This window comes from Python bivittatus, unplaced genomic scaffold, assembly GCF_059951505.1.
Source record: "Python bivittatus isolate LINGU-HERP-01145 unplaced genomic scaffold, Pbiv_v1 ctg000080_np1212, whole genome shotgun sequence".
Lineage (NCBI taxonomy): Eukaryota > Metazoa > Chordata > Lepidosauria > Squamata > Pythonidae > Python > Python bivittatus.
Genome location: NW_028277035.1, coordinates 45224964 through 45246546, shown reverse-complemented (window position 1 = coordinate 45246546; position 21583 = coordinate 45224964). Strand labels below are relative to the sequence as shown.

Sequence of the window (21583 nt, the reverse complement as noted above, 5' to 3'; positions counted from 1 at the left end):
ATTCCAATGGTCTCTTTGATCCTGTCCTTCTATCTGATTCTCCGTCTTCTATTTCCATCAACCTTGTCATATCTAATCATTTTTTCTACACCATCTGCTTGCATTCCTTGTCCAAAATAGGTGGGTTTCTGATTCCTCGAAGTAGCAGCCTTTTTTTGGTTCAGTGCTGATTGGGCCTTCTTGTAGTGCATAGTACTCTCTGTAACCATCTTCAAATCCATAGTTAAAAGGGATTTATTTTCTTTCCTTTATTCTTTCTTTGTATCCACCTTTCACAGGCATACATTGCTACTTGAAAGACCATTGCTTTAATTATCTTAGACTCTAAAATGTATTTATCCTTCTTGATTTCTTTACTTTCAGCTAATCAAGCGTTGTTGTTTGAATATATCAAAATGTTGTTTTTTCAACCTATTTTGATTCCAGCTGTCATCTCTTCCAGTCCTACCAATCTTATAACATATTTATACACTGTATATGAGGATGATCTGCATCCTTCCCTATTCAGGTCCTGAAAATATTCACTCTCTACAAATATTTCCGTACTCCTGTAATTCCAGCTGTAAAGGATTTCAGTATAGTTTTTCCATCTTCTCATAACCATGTTTGCCTCTGTCAGGTCTCTTTTGTGATTACTTGAGTATTCCTAATTAGTGGCAAATTTTCCCTAAATGTTTTTTAAAAAATCTCTCATTTTTCTTGTTACATTCCTTTATTTATATTGCCATTCTTTACTGAGAACACCAATTTGTTATCTGATTGCTAAATTCCCGTTATGACCTAGCTTCCTAATGGTGCATATGGCAGCAACCTAGACATTTTGATCTGGTAACAAGACAAAGTCATGGACTAGCATTCATGGTGTACAGGGTCAATAATACATGAAAGTCTGCACAAGATTTTTATCACTTAAAAGACACACAAAGATTTTAGTGCCTTCCTCCACAAGGCATCCTGTTTGCAGGTAGCATGGTCCAGATTCCAAACATCTGTCAAGAAGGTTTCTGTGCTCCTTCAAGAGAATATAGTGGAAGATTCCTAATAGCGCTTTCCCAAGTAATACAAGTCCTTCAGAGGTTAACAATTTTCCATAAGGTCCTCATCACCATGGAGACATGTCTTATCAAGTGGACAAAATGTGTTGTCAGGAGCTAATCACACCAGGAACCTGGCCAGATCTCAGGAGAGAAATGTGTCAAGATCATCTGCTGACTGAGAGTAGAGATGAGTCGAGCCATTCTTTTTCTAGCTAGGTCTCCACACTGGAGATCAGTATGTTCTATAGTTCATGCATCTGTGTTGGCGAAAACCTCTGTCTGGAAAGGAATGGGGATTAGAAGTGATCTATTGCACTCCATAAGATCATTACTAAACTGTGTGGGTGAGCCAGAAATATTTCTGGGAACCTTCTAGAAGACCAAAAAAAAAAATCCAATTGTTCTTTTAGCCAAGATGCCTCTTTTCCTTATTTCTGCAAATGACTAAAATGCTCCAGAAACCATGATATTATATCAGATGTGGTCTTTTTCCACATTGTTTCCTGTGGGGCCAATTTTATTATATATTTATTAATTGCATTTGGATGCTCAGGTTTATATATTAAAATTACCCAGGGTCTTTGACTGAGGTGGCATAGAAAAATTGAACATAAATAAATAATCTCTGAATTCAGAACTTTTCAGTAAACACATTTCACAGGCACATGTTGGTGTAAAGGAAAGCAGTAAGTAATTAATTCCTTAATTAAGTTTAAAGTGATTACTATCACTTTTTAGATAAAGGAATGGCATATTAGATGTTGATAAGTTCTAAGTATATTTAGATAGAATGCAACTCTTGAGACAAAGGGAGTACCACATGTGTGTAGTTTTTTGTTTTGCGCTGTATGAAGAGAAAGTTTCTAGCACTATGGTTACAGGAGTGCATCATGCAAATTTGGATGGTACATATGTGTCATCCAAATACACACTATGAGAGAAGTGGCATCCCTTTTGAAGTTATGTTCCAGTTGAAGACCTTTGTAGAGCAATCAAAATTCATAATCCATTTTAAAAACGAATGTGTGGATGCTCCTGCAGACTGGAGCATTACCAGAACTGAAATATTGTGTTTGTACTTCCTGACAAGCAGACTACCCAATGGCCATTGGGAGACAGCACATTACCAAGGCTTTTCTATTCCTTTACCTGTCTCAGAGACTGGCCTTCATACTTCAGAATGGAGCAGCTTACCTGTCCCACACCCTGCTGTGAATGGGTAGGACTGAGTAAAAAATTCAGATCATTCATGGCACAAATCCTGGGTCAAGAATGTGCCCATATTTTCTGGGCCAGGACCATACTCTGCCTTTGAGTGGTGTGCAGGACACCCCCCTCAAAAAAATGGATGAAGCCAGGACAAAAAAATAGTTTTGTCTTCATTTACACTTAGTATTGTTACCCTTCAGTCATGAATTTAATTAGTTTCACATTTCACCATATTCAGAATTACAGTTTAATAACAATCCTTGGAAATCTCTGAGAAGTGTACCCAAAGCTTTCAGAAGTCACGGGTTTGCACTTTGTCCTACAAGAATGTGGAGGACGCTGAGCTAGTTTCACAGTTCCAGTGCAGAAATCTGTGCTGCTGATTCCAAGGGGCAGTTTTCCTATTTTTAGGTACCTTGCACTTGGGCTTGATTTAGATTTGGTGATGGCAACTGCTAATGAAGCTAAGTAGGTATTTGTTTGTGCTTGTTTTTTCCAGCCCACTAGTGAGGAAGACTTGTGCCCTATCTGTTATGCACATCCAATCTCTGCTGTATTTAAGCCATGCTCCCACAAATCATGCAAGTGAGTAAACCCCGCAGACTTCTCTTTCCTTTATCTGATAGTAACCATACTGGAATGCACCACAGCTATGCACCAGAACTAATTTAGTGGTCATCTGAATCCCCTTTCACTGGTTGCCCTGACTGGAAGAGACCCAAGCCCCATAATCCTTCTAAGTGGCTGCTTATGCATCCAGGATCTGCTATTCCCATGTAGTTGTACAATAGAACTAGGCAGCTACTTCAGAGTCATGGAAATGGGATTTCTGACTGCGAGGAAGAAGATAGATTTGGAAGTACAGTGGAACCTCTGGTTACGAACGCCTCTGCTAACGAACTTTTCGAGTTACGACTCGGTTTGCAAACTCCGCCTCGGGGTACGAACTGGATCCGCGGCCATTTTCCCTCCGGTGACACGGTCCGCGGCCATTTTCCGCCCCTGACACGTGGTCCGCGGCCATTTTCCGCCCGACACCTGGTCTGCGGCCATTTTTCCGCCCCTGACGCGTGGTCCGCGGCCATTTTTCCGCCCCTGACGCGTGGTCCGCGGCCATTTTCCGTCCTTGAGACGTGGTCGTAGGGAGGGGGACTCTCCCTCCAAGCAATAGCCACCTCCCAGTCCTCCACGCCAGAACGGATTAACGGTAATTACATTAAACTTATGGGGAAATTTGTTTCAGGTTGCAACCAATTCGGGATGCGACCAGTGTCACAGAACGAATTAAGTTCGTAACCCAAGGTACCACTGTATACAGGTGGATCCTGGGGAAAATGTAGAAGCCAGAAGGGAGGATTTGTAGTAGTGATTGGAAGTTTTCAGTATCCTTTATCTTTGACAGTAATTATGAGCAAAAGAAGCAAATGTGTGGTTTGGTTAATTTGTATCAGACAACTAGATGGCAAATTGTTTAGTTTTTAAGAGCAAAGTAGAATGCTCTTACACGTTCGAGCATTAGAAGGATTATTTGCCTTTGTTTTGTAATGTGTGAGCCAGGCTTTCTGCATAGATATAAGCAAATATATAAACTCTTGCCTTTTTAGAGCCTGCATCAACCAGCACCTGATGAACAATAAGGACTGCTTCTTCTGCAAAGCCACCATCACAGGAGTGGATGATTACATTAAACCAGCCACCTCCTAGTGCCTGGACCCTGCAGGGCAGGGACCGCATGCCTGGGCAGCTTCTCCCCACAGTGGACTCTCCCCCCTCCAAGAGCATCTCGTCAAAAGCGGCTGTTCTTCAGCACAGCTGAGATCAGTTTTATGACACCTCTTGTAGGCCACACACTTCTGTATGCATCACCTAGGCCAAATTGTATTCAATCCTACTGAATTTAGGTACACTTCCTGTTGCTGTCATTGACTCCGAATCAACAGGAATTGGGCTTTTCCTATGGGTAATGTGCATGGGGGCTTAACATGGTCAGGTTCTCTACCTCAGCCTGAATCTATAGCTCCTATTCTGCATCTACCCTAGGAAGCATGTCTTGTACTGTAGCTGGGACACATCCTCTTTGATGTGCTCTCCATGGTAGAGTAAAAATGGATTCTCTGCAGCCAGCATCTCTCCTGTGAGTCCAGTTACTCACTAGCCAAGTGTGTTCTGGCTGCTGCTACAGCAGCAGCACTTTGGTGTTTGACAGTGCATGTGTAGCTAGAGTTGATTCAAATATTTGTGTGGGCATACCCTGCAGACAACCATTCACCTGTAGCACCTGATGCGATCGTTCTGGAGATTGTCAAGCAATACTCTCCTGTGCAGTCAAAGGCGGTACATGTGAGTGAAGGATTGTGGTACCTGTCTGCCTAAAAATTTGAATCTGCTCTTTGTGAGTCTGGCCCCTTTCCTTTGAAGGCAAGGACACCTATGAAACACAGGCACTAGGTCAGGCTTCTGGTGTGGGGAGCTTAGTGATACAACAGAGGAATAAGTGCAGAAATGCAGCCTAGACCACAAGGAGGAGTTTGATCAAACGTTTCCATGGGAAAGACCAGATTCAGTAGGACCAATATTTGGTCCATGTATTTATATAAGTGGTTGGGAGAAGTGTTCACTAGGTTGATACTGTAGGTTCCAGCAGGGGTGAACCTGATTGCACTGCTATCTTCCACCAGCAGGAAGTGCCTGTGGCACCCACCCTACACTGTGTGACCAGGTTGCCTGTACAATCCAGGAGCAGACAAGGATTTTTTAAAAATTTACTGTGTGTGACTTGTATCCAGAAATGTTGGGGAGAGTAGCAAGCATTGTGCTTGAAACAAGGAATTTAATTTAAGTGCATATATGGTTGTCTCTCTTCCCCTTCCCCTTCCAAACTGGAAGGGGATATTACTTCCATAAAATGAAATATTAAATTATTATTCCTTAAAGCTGCGAGATGCATATTCTTCTCTACATTTCTAAAGCATTCTTCCTGATGTAGGTTGTAAGTAGCAAAAGTTGGAAAGGGCTGGCACAGTAGTTACAGGGGTACTTCCAAGGAAGACAGGCATTAGAAAAAGTTGCTTTTAAGGACTATTGCTCTCATCTTTAGCTTCTGAAGAGTAGACAACACATGACATACCAGGCATCCGTTGTTAATAACAATAATAATTTCATTTGTTTTCATTACAATATAATTTCATTCATCTTCATTAGAGAACCATGTCCAAAGTTCTGAATAATAGTTGACAGTAATTCACCATAGGGAAGGAAGCAATGCAGTTTTATAAGGCAACTAAGTTCCACAGAAGAGTACTGCATTTTGTTTGCCTCTGTGCTTCATAAACAACAAATATCACCCTATCGTATTAGTATATAACATGCTGTTCATTCACCTTCCCAGGACTACTGGATGCTTTCATCTTCAAACAGGTGAGCTGCTACACTATCCCAGATGTTGAAGCAAAGATGGGTTGCCCCTCTTCAGAACAGGGTACCGGACTCTGCTGTAGAACAATGGCGGATCTGGCCCAGGTAGCCTATCCTACCTCACTCATTCCTAATTCTGAATGCTGCAACCATATTCTTGTCCACTCCTAGGACCCCATGTAAATGTTAAGAAGTCAGCAGCAAGGGTAAAAAGAAAATAGTAGCATTTGGAAGAAGAAAGTTGAACTCAGTAGAGAGTCCCTTGCCACCAAGGCACAGAGTGGGGTTGTTCCCAGCAAAATGTTCTGCCAGCTAGTCCAGTGCTCAGTCCAAGCTTACTACATGATGATGCGTGGCTCTGGGACTGATTCAGCAATGGATTTGTGAGGCAGCACATTGGCCCCATTGAGGTAGAGTTCATCGTTCACAATGACATCCTCCCCCAACACAGTTACATTCTCCATCCGCACCTGAGGAAAAAATGGTGTGCAATTACACAGCTGAGCTTAGGAAAATATATTTTAAAACAGACTCAGGCTAAAGGAGCTACTTGCTTATACAAGTCATGTGGCTACTCAGGAATTAGTTCTTAACAGTAACTACTCTTAGCACCCGGGCTGCTATGGAAAGCAAAGTCAGAATGCCCTGGGTGATAACCCAGGCTTAGTCCTACAAAGTTATCATCTATACAAGACTCTCAGGTGCCACTCAAGCCATGCCATACCTGCAGTTGGGGTGGAGAAGGAGTGCATAAAGCATTGCAGAGACTTAATGTGCTCATTTTGACCCTTATTTAAAGAACAAAAACCACTATCCAATGTTTTGCTCTTGAATTTCTGCACTTTAGAGGCCACATGGGCAAAAAGTAGATGAACGACCTAGTGGAGAACTATAGTTCTAAAGGAGGAAAAACCTAACAGCATAATTCTGTCCTTTTCAGTGTGTGCATATAAAGGGCAATCCAAGTTATTTTCTAAGTAGTACAGGCAGAGCCCTTTGTTTTTAAGACAATTAGAGCTCACTCACCCATTGACCCACAGAGGAGCTCCACCCAACAATACAGGACTCGAGCCAAGAGTGGGAACGGATGCGTGACCCCTTTAGAACAGTGCAGCGCTTGATCCGAACACCATCCTCTACCACAACTCCTGCCCCAATAGTGACATTGGGACCAATACTGCAGTTTGATCCAATCTTGGCACTTGGGTCCTGAAATGAAAGAAGAGCTAACGTGAAAGATAGCCTTATGATCTTGCCCCAGCAGTTTCCAGTTTCCCAGGTGGACAAATAATGTTCGTCCCTCTTCTACTCCCAGATCAGAACTAGGTACTTGGTAACATTTGCATATGCTGTTGGCCTGCCTAAGAAAATACTGCCACCTCAGACTGATCCCTGTGGAAATCTGAGATTGGATCAGATTGATCCCTGCTGTTCCTTATTTTCCCTACTCACAGAAAATGAATTTTTAAAATGAGATTACCACTAGTACATTTCCCATATAGCCCGATCCAGAATGTAACCGCTCAGGCTGCTTCAGCCGCAAATGTTGTAGATACAGGCACATGCCAGTCAGGAAATCTTTCGGCTGCCCAATATCCATCCAGAACCCTGCAGTGATAGAAGGTGCATGAATCAGGTACCAATAATCTGTAATAGAGCTTTCATTGGGATCACAGGTACAAGGGGCTCTTCATCTGGAAGCAGACCAGCATTAATGCTTCTGGGCTGGCAGACTTGTGGAAAATAGGGAAAAAACTCTCTGTATTTCCTTGCTTTAAAATAACAGTGGGCAATCTTAGCAGAGAGCCAGTTTGGTGTAGTAGTTAAGGCATCAGGCTGGAAACCAGGAGACTGAGTTCTAGTCCTGCCTTAGGCACAAAGCCAGCTGGGTGACTTTGGGCCACTTTCTCTCAGCCCTAGGAAGCAGTCAAAGGCAAAGCACTTCTGAAATCTTGCCAGGAAAACTACAGGGACTTGTCCAGGCAGTCGACAGGAGTCAACAATGAGTCAACACCCCCCCAATCTTTTAGCAGTGAAGAGCTGACCTAAAAAATTTTTGGCTGGCTGAGGGCCAAAAGTGGGTGTAGCTGCATCATACAAAAGGACAAGACTGTATGTGGTTCTAGGGCTGCAGATTGCCCATCCTGTTCTAAAACAAGCATCATGTGAATTTACTTTCCAAATCTTTAAACTTATGTTCCACCTTAATAGTGCCTGGGGGCAGATACTTTGGGGATAAAGTCATGTTAGCCTAAGTAAATGCAGATTTTTTCTACAAGAAAGAGCCAGATAAGCTTGACATTTTAAATATTGAGATTATGGCAAACAAAATCTTACATTTCCCAATAACATTAATGATGAGCCAACAAATAATATATTGGAATTTTGGGGAGTTGACTAGTCATGCTGAAAGGTAGGAACACAAAACATGGAATGTTAAGCTTTTTAAAATATTGTTTCAGAAGGCAAAGATGTGTAATCAATTTGTAACAGTGCTGGAATTTGATTTTATTTGCTATCCAAATCACATCCTAACCTTGTTTCATTTCTTAATTGAACCTCCACCTTCCAGAAGCTATTACCAAACTTCTGCATTTTTTACCTCTTCTACATCACTACCTTTAGTTTTGAGAACACATAATTACTGTATAACTTTGAAATCTAATCCAAAAGTATCAAAGCCTTTTCCTTACCATGTAGTTCCATGGCATAGAGTTGTCCTTCCTCTGCCATTACAGGAAATATTTCTTTCTCAATTGAGGTAGGCCGCAACTAAGAAAAAGGTAAAGGGACTCAGTTGGCCATTCCAATAGGAGCTATACAATCCTCATGTGTCATGGATATTAAGCACAACATTCTTTAGATTCATTGTTTAGATCATTCCAATTCAAATCATTCCCACCAGAAGCAATGGCTAGTTGAACCAAGATGTCCTCACTGGTCTATTAGGAGTAAACCCATTTCTGAATTTGCACATAATGATAACCAAACATAGACACAGTAATCTCTATCTAACCACTCAGAGTCAAATGAGTCTAAGCACGATGGAAGAATCTTCTGGTGTCCCATGACATCTAAACATGGCTTTAATTCCACCACATCAGATGTCCAGGGAAAATCAGCTTGTTGAAACCTCCATTGTCCCCTTACTGGTTCATACCTGAATGCGCTTTAATACACTTGGATTTAAGATGTACATGCCAGCATTGATTTTATTGGAAACAAAAACCTGGGGTTTCTCCACAAAGCGATGTATGAGCCCAGTATCTGCCTCACACACAACTACACCATATTTGGAGGGTTCTTCCACTTTTGTCACCTGTGAGGCAAAGTCCACATTAGATGCAGTCATGGCAGTAAAGACATAAATCAGAAAAAAGCACCCCTCACATCTTAGTATGAAATGCTATGCCTATTTTAGTATTTTTATTCTGACCCCACTTCGAAGTCTTAAAAAAGGACATTTAATTGCTTGCTGCCTTCACACAACATGCTAATATAATGGCTTGCTTAACCAAGATTTACTGAATAAGCAGTGTGTCACTGGGTTCACATGACCAGCTAATCCATAAACCATATATTGCCAACCAGAATGGATGGATTCACGCAACACACTAAGCCAAAGATAAGCAATAGTAATTATTTAGTTTTCCATCCCACCTATCATTCAGCTTGTGCTGTGTGATGTCAGGCTTAGCATTTTTTTAATAAATACCCTACCACATATGTTAACATAGAAAGGGCTGTATAGCATTAGGTTTTTATTTATATTTTCTTTTGTTTTTGATAAGTAGTGAGACTTACCAGATACAGCCATCACAAGGTGTTTGATTTCTGTGTTCCCAGCTAACCTGCTCGCTCTATTTCTGGGAGCTTAATATGCAGTAGGGATTAGAAAATACCCTCATAAAGCATAAAAAAGTAAGTCACAATCCCCAGGTACTTACCACAATAGTGCCTTCTTTTCCATGATGCCTGTGAAAGTGCACCATGTCTGTGAAGGGAAAATCACAGATCACATCGCTATTGAGTACAAAAAAAGGCTCTGAATTTTCAGCCAAAAGCTCCTGTGCTAGTGCCAGTGGGCCAGCTGTGGAGGAAACAGGAGTTATCAGTGTCCATCTGATCACAAGCCCTCTAGTAACCATACCCAACAAACACTGCTAAACTCACATAGTTACCTGTGCCCAGTGGTTCCTTCTCATGCGACAGAGAAATCTGAATGCCCAACTGAGAAACAAGAGTTTGGAAATGCAGTTAGAAGAAAAGTAGACAGTGACCCTATCCACAACGGCATTTAGAAAATCTCTCAAATAGGACAAATTCATCATATCACCATTGCTCAGCTGCTAGTTTATCGCAAGCTGCAGATCGACTCATTGCTCTTTATTTAAATGTGTCAATACTCCAAATAAAGCTGCTAATAGCATAATTTAGATGAGAGAACTGAATTCTACCTAGCCTCCTTAGAAAGTCCTTGTGTTAGGTTATCCACTTCTTAAACCATATTCAAACACCTAATGCTAAGCTCTTCTACTTGGAAGCAAGTCTATTGAGTGTAATGGAGTCTATTTAAAATTAGGTACATATAGCACTTCTGCAGGCATTGTATTCCATAACCATCAAGAGGTTGTAGTATGGGGGTCAGAGGACTCCTTGGGGAAAAGAGAAAAGGAAACTTTTCTTTCAGGAACTTTTGTAAGTTAACTTATCTTGGGATTCAGGCCGAAAGGTGCAAGGCAAACTAAGGAGCCAAAGGGAAAAAATTGTGCAGTCAGTGTTACAGTGGAGAAAGTACTTCCACTATAAGCATTTTATGTGTGATTTTGTGAAATGACAAAGATACACACAACAACTACTTCAAAAACATTAGTCACAAACCACAAGTACTGCAAAAAATAATGAGCAGATTTGGGCTCAAAGTAATTTGCTTACAATCTGTACATTTTACATGAAAGGAATGAGATAAAAGAGCTTATTAATATCAAATTCTTTTCACCAGAGGTAGCAGTAATTCTGACCTTTTTTTAGATGTTGAACCCATCAACCTAAATGAATATGACTAATGGTAAACAAACATGGGAGTTAACAGCAATCCAGGATCTTCAACAGTCACACCTGCTTTTGCATTACTGTATCTGTGAGAATTATCCTATACTTTATTAACACTTTTAGCAGCTATATCAAGTAATTAAGCTGAATATACAAAACAATTACAGAAAGCTATAGAAAAGCAGTATCACATGATGCCCAGAGATGCATACCCTATTTTAACACCGTAGAACAGGGATCTTATATAAGGAACTATAAAAAGGGGGTTGTACTTATTTCAACATGTTGTTCTGTATGCTAGTTAAATCTCATATATTGCATCATTCTTATTTTAAGAAGATTCTAGCACAGAGAGATTAAGTATTCAGCCAAGCTCAATACCAGCCATTTTCCTTGCAGAAGCCAAGACGAAATATTAAAGTTGAAAGATTAGATCCCTAATTCAGGAGCATTAAAATGATTAACCACCCATTCAATTCTACTGACTGCCCTGTGGAAACAGTATGCTACTGAGTACAGAACAACTGGCATCAACAGATCACTCCACTGCAAAAAAAAAAAAACACCCAGCAAATGCAAATAAGTCAGAGCTTATTTACTCCACCAATAAATCCATGTCAACAAATAAAAAAGCTCACCTCAGGACACTTACCCTTTGCTCTTGTTCTTTCATCTCCTTCTCCAGTAGTTCTGACATATAGCTTACAGCAAGGATCACATGATTTACACCTGCCTATTAGGAGAAGATTAGCATTCAGCATGACTTGACAGCATGGAGCCTATTCACAGGTTTAAGATTAGGTGCCAGAATTATACCTCAAAGTAATTATTCCTGATTAATGTTTAAATATGCCAAACCTCAGTTTATGATAACAGAAATCAGAAACTGCTGAGCCCTCATTAAAAGAGTAATTCAAATGTCCTGGAAGTGATTTAAATCTGAGGCAAGAGAGTTACCTGTCCTGAGAAAACTGACTTAAGTACAATGCCACATGTTTAGACAATACCTGACAAGTTAGATTATTGTAACATGCTGTGTGTACAGATGCCCTTGATTTGGAAAGTAAACAGTACAGAAAATAGCAGCTAAAATTCTTGTGGGAGTTAGATGCTTTGGACATATGTTTATTCTGCATCAATTACATTAGCTACAATGTAATTGGTCCCAATATAAACAATGCTTCTGCAGTCAAATCAAAGTGCTGGTTTAGCTTCTAAAACCCTAAATGATTTAGGACCATGTTATGTGCCTATATCCATATGATTCTACTGCATCATTACAATCAACACCAGGTGGTTTTATTCTCTGGTCTTACAATAACAGGGATTAGGCTGGTATGAATTAAGAGACAGCTTTTTACATACTGGTACTATATTTCAAAAATATATTTTCCAGGAAGTATAATTTGGCCATATCTGTGTTTAACTAAGAAAAAAACCCCCAAAATTTCCAAAAGCACATTTATTCCAGTCAGCATTTAATAAATATATATACTGTGAGATGTGAGACAGAATTTAAAATTATGAACAAATATTAGATGTCATCTAACATTAAGTGGATCATAAAAAGGTCATGACTATGAAAGACATCTTCCCATGAATTTCATTTACTAAGCAAGAGGGGGAAACAAGGAGTGTAATAGTTGGAGATCCATCTTTGCTTTCTGAAGCAGAAAAAATGCTATTACTTCAACTCCAGATTTAGTCTGATTCATACATTCACACTTTTTCTAGTGGAGCACAGGGTATCAGACATCCATCTTGATTTCTTTCTATGGCAAGACAGATCAATTTAAGTCCAGAGCAAAAACAAAAAGGACAGATCTCCGCAGAAAGCCCTCAGCTGTACCTCCTCAAATGCATGCAGACAACATCCCCGTTTCTCCTAAAGCAGTGTTCCTTTAAAAGCTTAGCGACAGGCAGTGGTTAAACAGGTAGAAGTTTCCCACACGAGGAGATACTGCAACAAGGAAAACTTTGCCTATTGACTTTCAGCCTGTCGGGCAGCTTTTAAGGCATAAATCTTTCTCACGAAAAGGAGGAAGAAGTCACTCGGCCCACGCGGAGGCATATAGGACGGGCTCTACGCCTACCTTTACTAAGGCCTCCACCTGGTGCAACAGGATGGGCTTGTTACAGAATTCGACCAGCGGCTTAGGGATGCTGAGGGTCAGGGGTCGCAGCCGGGTGCCGTAGCCCCCCACCAGGATCAGCGCCTTCATCTTGGCCTGAGCGGAGAGAAGGAAGATTTAGCCTTGCGGGGCCCAGCCCTCCTCGACCGACCGAACCTGCCTGCGCGCCCCCTTCTCTACAGGTCGGCCCCCTTCCCCCTCTCGCCCTGCCCCGTCCAGCAAGACTTGCCCGCGGCCTCTAGCGCCCAGGTCCCAGCCGCCGTCTCCCGCCCGCCGAGTGAGCGGCTTCAGTCGCCGGGCAGCCTCCCCGCATCCCACCCCGCGCGCTCACCCACGGCTCCCGTTCCTGGCCAACTCAGAGGCTCCACCCCGCCCAGGGGAGACAGATCGAACGTCCACGACATCCCCCTCCAGTTCCTGTTCGAACCCTTTGGCCAATCAATACATCTGACGTGACCTATTACTCCTACTATCCAATGGCGGCCGAGAAGAATCGGACTCATCGGCCAATCGCAGAGGAAGCTACCATGTTGCCATAGCAACGCAGGATCGTCCGTGATGCGGCCGTTTGCGTCAGATAAAAGTGCCAGAGCTGCTCTCGACACGTCTTTAGTTTCGCTATTGTAGGTTACAAGTTGAAGTCCCGCCTTTCGGGACGGGTTACCTGTGCCTTCCAACGCGTGTCATACGTCATCTGGGGCTCGAAATGCGACGCGAACCTTAGCAACGAGGGCTCCGCCTCATGAAACCTCTTTGTAGCAGCGGCAACCTCGGTAAGCGCGGGGCGGCCATGTTGGTAGTGGCATTGAGTTTACAAGCCGGGAAGCCCTTCGTAGTCCGTCCTCGCCCAGCCTCAAGCGGGAAGCGGGCGGGTGGAAGAGGCAGGATGGTGGCGGCGTGTTTGTAATCGGGCTGCTGGGAGCAGACGAGATGTAGCGTTCCAAGCTGTGGGGAGAGTAACGGCATTGGGCGGAGCCCTGTTCGCTCCCCTTCCCGGATGATGGATCCCTGGCTCGCCCATTTGTCTACCTGCCGCTGCTCCAGGCTGATGGTGCCGGTCCTTTGATAAGTTCTCCGAGTCCCAGGCTGCCCTGTTAATAATACGGAAGTCAGCGGTGTGGGAGAGCGTTATGTTATTGCTTAGCTTCAAGGGATGAGTAAGGCTGCGTAGGATTTCTAGCTCTCAAGTTTATTTAAACTTGTCGTAATTAGTGGTAGCATCAGATATCTGAAACAGAGCCACTTGGTGCCTTGACTAAATATGATTCCCTCAGAGCCACTTGAGATACAAGGATCTGTGTTTTGTGAAAAACACTGGAAGGGTGAATAAATAAAAATATTTATGGTAAACACTTTTATTTGATTAATGGGAAACTTTCAACAGTGTGTGAAAGCTTTTGCATTTTCAAAAACTCCTCATTCAAGAAGGTTGGGAAAATGGAAGAAATGCTTTTAACAGAGGAATCCTATATTTAATATAGAGAAGTAATGGTTGTGATTGTTGTATGCCACTTTACTGAAGCTGATATTTTGTTCCAGAGTGGGGACCATGGCATTGGAGCCAGTCCCTTGCACCATTAAGAACCCAGTAGCCCTGCAGGTGGGAGACATGAAGACAGAGTTAGGCCGGCCCGGTGTTCTGGTGATTGATGTTTCATTCCCACACTCGCAGACCACAGATGTAAGTGTGAAAGAAAAGCAACTGTCAAAGATGTATAACTGACAGATAAACTATTCAGAAGTTGTAATTGATTTAACCTTATAGCTAATGCTGAAATTTGGAAGTGATCTGTGAGCCAGGAGGTTTCTGTTCCAAAACTCATAACTCTGATTTACTCAGTTGATAGTTCCAAATCAAAATTGCTTACTTTTGCTCCCATCAGCAATATAGAACATTGGCTTTATTTAAAGAGTTACTGGTGGGAGTTCTGAGTAACAAAAAAGTGTTCACAAAAGTTTTCTCTACATTCTCTTTAGCTGTTATAGCTTGCTTGCTGTGGGTTCAATCAATCACTTGTTTTTATTTCAGTTGCAGGCAATTTCATTCAAAAACTACTACACTGCCTTTTTGACCCTTCGAGTACAGCGGCGAAGTTCTGCAGATGATGGGAATGGAAGCCCTTCTAAATGGATTACTTGTCTACGTAACTATTGTTTGATGCCCAATCCACATACAGAGGAGGGTTCCCAAAACTACTTTTCTATTTCCAGACATCAGGTCAGGATTTCAGTTTCTGTTGGGGAAGTGAGGAATTTCATTTGCCCCAAAAGGTGTAACTTAACAAGTCTGGAATCAGGTAGTGAAAGGAGCCTAACCTAGTAATTAAATCCCCTAACAAGTACTTTGGTTCTGATTAGGTATGTGCCAATTTCCACATGCAGAAAGGAAATAAAATAGTTCTAAGGAGCTTATTTAGGAAAAGTTTCACGTCATAAGGTGTAGAAATCCCTCATATTTCTTCTGCGTGCAGAAAATATGGAACTAGCTTGTTTTTCAGAGGGGTTGGGACTGGAGGGGTTTGACATTCACAACTTTGTGGACATATCCACAACTTGTGTGCCAAAACAATTATTCCACTCAACAATTGAGCCTATTGTAGCAAAATCTGAGTTAAATACGCAATGATTCAAGTTAAATACACAATGGTTTGAGTTCATTACACAATACTACGTATATAGTATTATACAATAATACTGTTCCAGCTTAGAAACAAATTCAACTTAAGGACAGACCTTGGGAATGGAACTCGTTCTTAAACTGGGGACTACCTGTACAGTCTGTTTTCAGCAGTTCATGAAAACATTGCATGGCTTCAGTGGTTTGTTTCCTCCAGGAAGAACTCCATTCGCCACTTTTAGTAACAGGCAACCCATTTGTAAGTACGACTTCCAACCTATATACAAATTATAGTTAAAGACAGGCTTAGGAACAGAACTCATTCTTAACCCGGGGACTGCCTGTAGCTGCTGCTTTGAGTCCTTGTCATGTTTGGGTCACTAGTAGATAGTATCTAGCCACCTTCCCTTCCTTTGGCCTGTTTTTCAATTACCTTTGGTTTTTCCAAGCATCATGATCTTCTCCAGTGATTTTTGCTTACATGTTATATATCCAAAATGTTTAAGCTTTAGCTTCCTTATTAATGCTTCAAGTGAGCAGTCTGGTTTTATTTAATCTTGTATCAAATTATATACTCTTCATAAAGTCCGTAGTATTTTTAACCATTTTCTCCAGCACCATGGTGTAAAGGCATTTTTTTTTCTTCATTCAGCCTTTCTGATCGTCCAGCTCTTGCAGCTGCATATTACAAGTGGAACAGCTATGGCCTTGACCATGCTTTTGTTGTCACTGTGATGTCTCTGCACTTTAATATTTTGTCTCAGTCTATGATAGTCTTCCTCTCAAGTAGTTGACACATTTTTATTTCATAGCTATAGCTACTGTTTCTACTGGTCTAGAATATGATTTCAGCTTCTGTGGAATGTGGCCCAAGCTTATTGAGTGTTCTTGTTGCCTAAAATGAATGAAGAGGGCATTCTGGAACATGGCCAACACTCACCAACTCCTGTGCAGGGAAAATGTTGGGAAGAGGGAAGTGGGAAGTAGGGTAAGTAGGATGTGCCATTGTCAGAATAGGCAGCAGTTGAGGGAAGGGAAGGCACTGGGAAAATGGGGAGTGGGCCAGTGGTATATGCCACACTGGCAGCTGCTGAGGGGGACAGTGGGACAATAAACACCAGGTTAACCTCACTACTGGTTTGTTTGTTTTCTTCCAACTCTAGCTGACACAGAATGGTATAGCAGAACTTCCAGAATGTGATGATTTATTTTCCTGAATCTAAGCAAAATGTTTTTTTTCCCAAGCAAAATTGATCAATGTCCCCCGATCTAGTAATTCCATAATAATATGCAGTAGTACTGTGATTTAATTCATTATCAGGTTTCTGTTAATTATGCAGGTGTATATGCTTCAGTAATGTTTTGTCTCCATGTTTTGCTAGATGCTTTGTGATGTGGATCGGGTGGCTGCCATGCGTTTCATTCTGCGCCAGCCTTCCCCAGTATGGTTGCATTTTACAATTGAGGAACTGCAGCTTTTTTCTTTGTGTCAGAAGGTACATATTCAAAATTTTGTCAAAATGTGGTTCCTTCTTTAGCAGTTCTGATCCTCCCAGGATCTTTGCAGTGGCTTGCAAATCTGTTTAAATGGTAGGAAATTAAGTATGTTGCTGAGTTGCAACTGTAACTTGCTATATCACTGGTCACACTGGCTGGGGACACTCATAGTCTTGGTTCACAACATCTGAAGAGGCACCTATTCCCAACCATCCTTATACAGGTAGTCCTTGCTTAACGACCCTAATTGGGACCAGCAACTCCACCATTACGTGAAGCGATCGATAAGTGGGAAATCACATGTCTATGACTGTGCTTTCCAGCTGAAAAGAGACAAGACTAGTTGGTTTCACACTTTTGATTTTTGTTTGCATCCTTCCCCACTGCCAGCATGATCACATTACTCTCAATGTGTAGAAGAGCAAACAGCTTACTCTCTTGAAATCTCTCTCGCTCCAATCTCTCCATTCTGCAGGGGAGGGGGAAGGGTTAGGCAAAGGAGAGATTGCCTACAGAAATTGCTTGCTTTTTTTCTCCCCCCTCCGCAGAGCAGAGATTGGAGAGAAAGAGATTTCAAGAGAGTAAGCTGTTTGCTGTTCTACACATCGAGAGCAATGCAATTGCGCTGGCAGTGGGAAAGGATCAGGCAAAGGAGAGAATGCCTACAGAAATCATTTGCTTTTTTTTCTCCCCCCCCCCCAGAGCAGACAGATTGGAGAGGAAGGGATTTCACGAAAGTACTGTAAGTTGTTTGTGTAGCACGCCCACAGCTCCAGCCCTGAGCTGCTGGCATGTTCACATTGTTTTTGATGTGTAGAAGAGCAACAGCTTACTTTCTTGTAATCCCTTTCTCTCCAATCTTTCTGCTCTGCAAGGGGGGAGAAGAAGTTCACAGTTCAGGCACAAGACAATGGGTACTGACTGTGATGGCAATCACATGACTGAGGGACACTGCGAAGGTCATAAATGTGCCATAAAGTTATTTTTTCACCACTGTCATAACTTCGAATAGTCGTTGAATGGTCAGTAAGTGAGGACTACCTGTATTAAAGTTTATTGTTTGTTAGCTGGTTAATTTTATATTCTACTTTTCTTCTTGCTGTTAGTTTTATATCTCACTTTCCTCCAAGAGTTAAGTGGCTTACATTGGAATCTACCCTACAACAGCAATCTTATGAGGTTGGGCTGGGAGATAGTACTGGCCTAAAGTGAGTTTCCATGGCTAAGGTCTCCTTGGTCCTAGTCCAACATCTTATTCTGCTATGTCACTCTCTAGAAGGTCCAGAGTCAGATATATAACTGGGCTTATATTCTTTGCTCTGGTCTCCAGTAGAATTAGGGGAAAAAAATGCTTCATTCACCATCACCAAGCCAACCCCAATTCTTTGCTCCAGTGGGAGAAGCATAATCTTCAGTTTCTGTGCAGCCAGTTTTGCTGTCCTTATTCATTCTGCTTCTGTGATTCAGCTGCTAAAGTTCTCATTTTCCACACCCTTGTCACAACATATGAGATGGATAGGTATATAAATTGTATGTATGTATATATGAATGTGGCAATTCTTACCTGGCTTTGGTTGATCTCAAAAAGCTAGAGTTGAATCTAACTAGTACTGAAATGGGAGACCACCAACAAAACCCAGGGCTGTTAGCTAAATTGGAAAAAAGGCAGGGACAACTCACTTCCATATTATTGCCAAGAAAACTTCGTGTCCATACACGGGCAACTGTTAGAAGCCCCAGTGATATCAAAAGGATGTGTGAATTATTTGCTTGCATCATTTTGCATTATGATGTACTCCCCCACCAGAAGTTGAACTTTGACTCAAAGGAGTTTTACCTTTATGCATGTATTTCTGATATCCATGGAACAAGTATAGTATTTACTTCTTTCTGCCAGATTCACATTAATCATAAGATTAATACCCCGGGTATAGTTTAGGAATGTAACTGCCTGTACTTAGTGTGCACAAAACCTGGTATTAATCTTGACATACAAACTATGGAAATCTGAAGCTGATCTTAGAGGAAGGCCTTTTTCTGAAATTCAGATAAGGAAAAGTTGTACTTTATAGCTCTTGTTTCTTATCTGTAAAGTAATATAATTCCTAATGGCTTTATATATTTGGAAACAGTTGAAATATCTTTAAAGCTTGATCTTCCTTGTCACTGGCTCTAAGCGCGAATTGGTGAACATGGAGTGTGAAGGGTATGCTGTCTAATTTGCTGTGTGCTTCTCTGGGACGGGCTTTTTCTCTTTACAGAGTCCTCAGAAAGGCTTTCCAGCTTGGCTTTCTCATCCTTCTCCTCAGGAGCAGCCAGCAAGCTTACATGATGTAAGTATTGTTACTGAGGTAAGTTTTTCTGAGAACACAGACATGTTCCTGAGTAAAGATACATAAGCTAGACTGGTTGATGATAACAGGCTCCTAGAGGGGAGAGATTTTCATCCAGAGGTGGTCTTGCAACAGCAAAAGCCGCAAAAAACTGCATGTTTTAATATAGTTATCCTTTGCTTTCAGGGCCTGCCTGATGCTGACAGAGTGTCTTCCGAACTGCAGCAAATGTGGGTTTTAACTGAGATGCTCCAAGCCAGCCAACCAGTAGCACGGATTGGGCGCTTTGACGTTAGTTTCTCTGTTCTTCTGCTTCTTGCCTTAGAAGTGTCCTTATTACTGAAAAACTGTTAGGAGTTTCTCATGGGAAGAAGCTCATCTCGTTATCTTCACAACACTATTTAGTCTAGAGAAATCGTGTGACTTGGGTGTTTGCACATATATTGCTATTTACTCTCTCATGCTGATGTGTATTTTTCCTGGCAAACTTTTCTGGGAGTATTGCTGCACTCTGCACAACAAAAACAGTCAGAACCTCTAAACACTGCAAGTGGGTAAAGTACCCCCATTTCCCAATCTAAAGCCTCTTTCAAGATGTTTACCAACAGAACTTCTATAACATCAGAGGACCCTTATTGAGATGTATCAAAAGTCCATATCTATAAACTAGTCGTTGCTAAGATGCAGAGACTGGTGATCATCCTGATTAGGGCAGTTAATGTACAATTTCTGTTTACATTACATGTTCCTTTAAGGAACTTAGACTGGTTAGCATTATGTTTTCTAAGTTAACCTGACACAGATTAAATTAAGAGATGGTGGCTAGCCAAAGTTCATATTTTAGGCTAAGTGTTAATTTGAATCAATTTAATCTCTGTGCCTGGGGTCTTTCCAATGTTGAGGTGCATATTTCAACATCTCTGTTCATTAGCCATGTTTGTTGGGACTAATGAGAGTCCAAGACCAGCTAAGCACTACTTGAGTCCAAGTTCAGCTTTCTTCCCCTACCCTACATTGTCCAAACGGGGAAGAGTGGGAAGAAGAGAGAATAGGATATATGGAAAAAATATGCATCCTTCATTATCCCCAAGTTGCTGAGTTGTTTCTTACGTGTGTTTCAGATGGATGACTCCTATGACCTTAATCTGCTTTCTTATACTTGAATGGTTCCAAGAAAAGAAGAAGCAAGCTTTCCAAGCAGGGCTGCACCCCTGCATTGTAGGCCTGGCCTGAGCAGGAAGAAGTAATGGATTAAGACTTAGTTGCTTCCATGTTCCAGTCTCATGTTCCAACAACTATCCAGTTAGATTCTGCCTCTTCACCTGTGGTAATCTGGTTTTCAAGCCTATATTTTGCACTGGACCCTGGAAAGTTAGATTACCTAAACTGAAGCTGCCTAATTAGGACTGTTTATCTCCTGATCTGCTTTTCCAAGCCTTGCTGCATGGTACATGTTTCTTTTAAAGGCACAACGAAGTATCTTCAAGAATCTGGTACTGGGAGCATGAAGGAAAGGAAGCCTTCATTTTGATGAATAGTGACTTGAAATATTGTAAGAAGGACAAAAAGACTCAGGGTATTGGGGTCTCAGATTGAAACATGGCAATTCTAGAAAATGCCAGGTACAGAGATGAATGTGTCTGTCTACCTCACTTGTAATTATAGAGCATAGGTCTTTTAATATGTGCATAGACTTCAAAAAAGAAATGTTGCTTCATGCTAAAACCATGACACTGGTATTCTTGGAGGGATGGAGGAGGTAGAAAGCTGAGTTGTATCATAAAATTTCTATCCCCAATACACTATTAAGCATTTTCTCATGTAGCTATTTGTGTCCAATGAGTGTTGAACTTGGATGAACAAATTATAGGAAAAGTTTGGATTCAGTTTCTTCCCATGTCAAGGATCTTTAGATAGATTGTATCTGCAAAGCACATCTGAAAACTGCCTCTTGGAGGGCTGGTCTGACAATTACGAAGAGGGTATTTGAGCATCTTCATTCAAGCCGTTGAATGACTTACCTACTTGATTGGGATCGCATCATATGATTTCAATAGAAGTACATTTTCCTTGTTGTGAGGGACAATCCTTCTTGTAGTATGCACATAATCTGTAGTTGTCAGAAGGACCAAGCGGTAGAACAAAATGAATTTCTGCAGTAGGATACGTGGGTGATTTTTTCTTTTTATGTATTGCATTTCAGGAGTATCTTTACAGCTGTTTTCTGTATATCTATTGTGCCCTTCCTGTTATTTATTATATATGCTAACTATTTATAGCTGGAAAGGACTG

General features: G+C 41.5%; 3 protein-coding genes across 10 annotated transcripts in view; 2 read left to right on the top strand and 1 right to left on the bottom strand.

The window, feature by feature from the left end:
- Positions 1–5351, top strand: part of RNF123 (ring finger protein 123) — a 112032-nt gene extending 106681 nt beyond the window's left edge. For all 3 annotated transcript variants that reach the window (XM_088133975.1, XM_088133977.1, XM_088133976.1), the window contains exons 38-39: positions 2746–2831; positions 3851–5351. In XM_088133975.1, coding sequence (XP_087990101.1) covers positions 2746–2831; positions 3851–3950 — 186 coding nt within the window. In that variant the 3' untranslated portion in view covers positions 3951–5351. The remainder of the gene's footprint in view (positions 1–2745; positions 2832–3850) is intronic.
- A 28-nt stretch (positions 5352–5379) lies between these two features.
- Positions 5380–13527, bottom strand: GMPPB (GDP-mannose pyrophosphorylase B). Of its 3 annotated transcripts, none has more exons than XM_088133980.1 (10): positions 13509–13527; positions 12806–12940; positions 11365–11445; positions 9842–9890; positions 9608–9750; positions 8821–8979; positions 8354–8432; positions 7141–7268; positions 6687–6869; positions 5380–6130 (listed from the first exon to the last, which is right to left on the bottom strand). In XM_088133980.1, exons 2-10 carry the CDS (start codon positions 12932–12934, stop codon positions 5999–6001), a joined length of 1083 nt encoding a protein of 360 aa, XP_087990106.1. In that variant the 5' UTR covers positions 12935–12940; positions 13509–13527; the 3' UTR covers positions 5380–5998. The 3 variants fall into 3 exon arrangements, with proteins under 3 accessions (XP_087990106.1, XP_007428476.1, XP_015743585.1); XM_007428414.4 differs by lacking the exon at positions 13509–13527 and adding an exon at positions 13176–13281; XM_015888099.3 differs by lacking the exon at positions 13509–13527 and adding an exon at positions 13074–13217.
- NICN1 (nicolin 1, tubulin polyglutamylase complex subunit) lies at positions 13444–21105 on the top strand. 4 transcript variants are annotated; one of them, XM_007428413.4, is made up of 7 exons: positions 13444–13617; positions 14384–14525; positions 14874–15062; positions 16844–16957; positions 19220–19291; positions 19478–19582; positions 20413–21105. In XM_007428413.4, the coding sequence occupies exons 2-7, from the start codon at positions 14394–14396 to the stop codon at positions 20452–20454; spliced, it is 654 nt and encodes a 217-aa protein (XP_007428475.1). In that variant the 5' UTR covers positions 13444–13617; positions 14384–14393; the 3' UTR covers positions 20455–21105. The 4 variants fall into 4 exon arrangements, with proteins under 4 accessions (XP_007428475.1, XP_025022541.1, XP_025022540.1 ...); XM_025166773.2 differs by lacking the exon at positions 13444–13617 and adding an exon at positions 13634–13895; XM_025166772.2 differs by lacking the exon at positions 13444–13617 and adding an exon at positions 13634–14001.
- Positions 21106–21583: the final 478 nt, after the last annotated feature.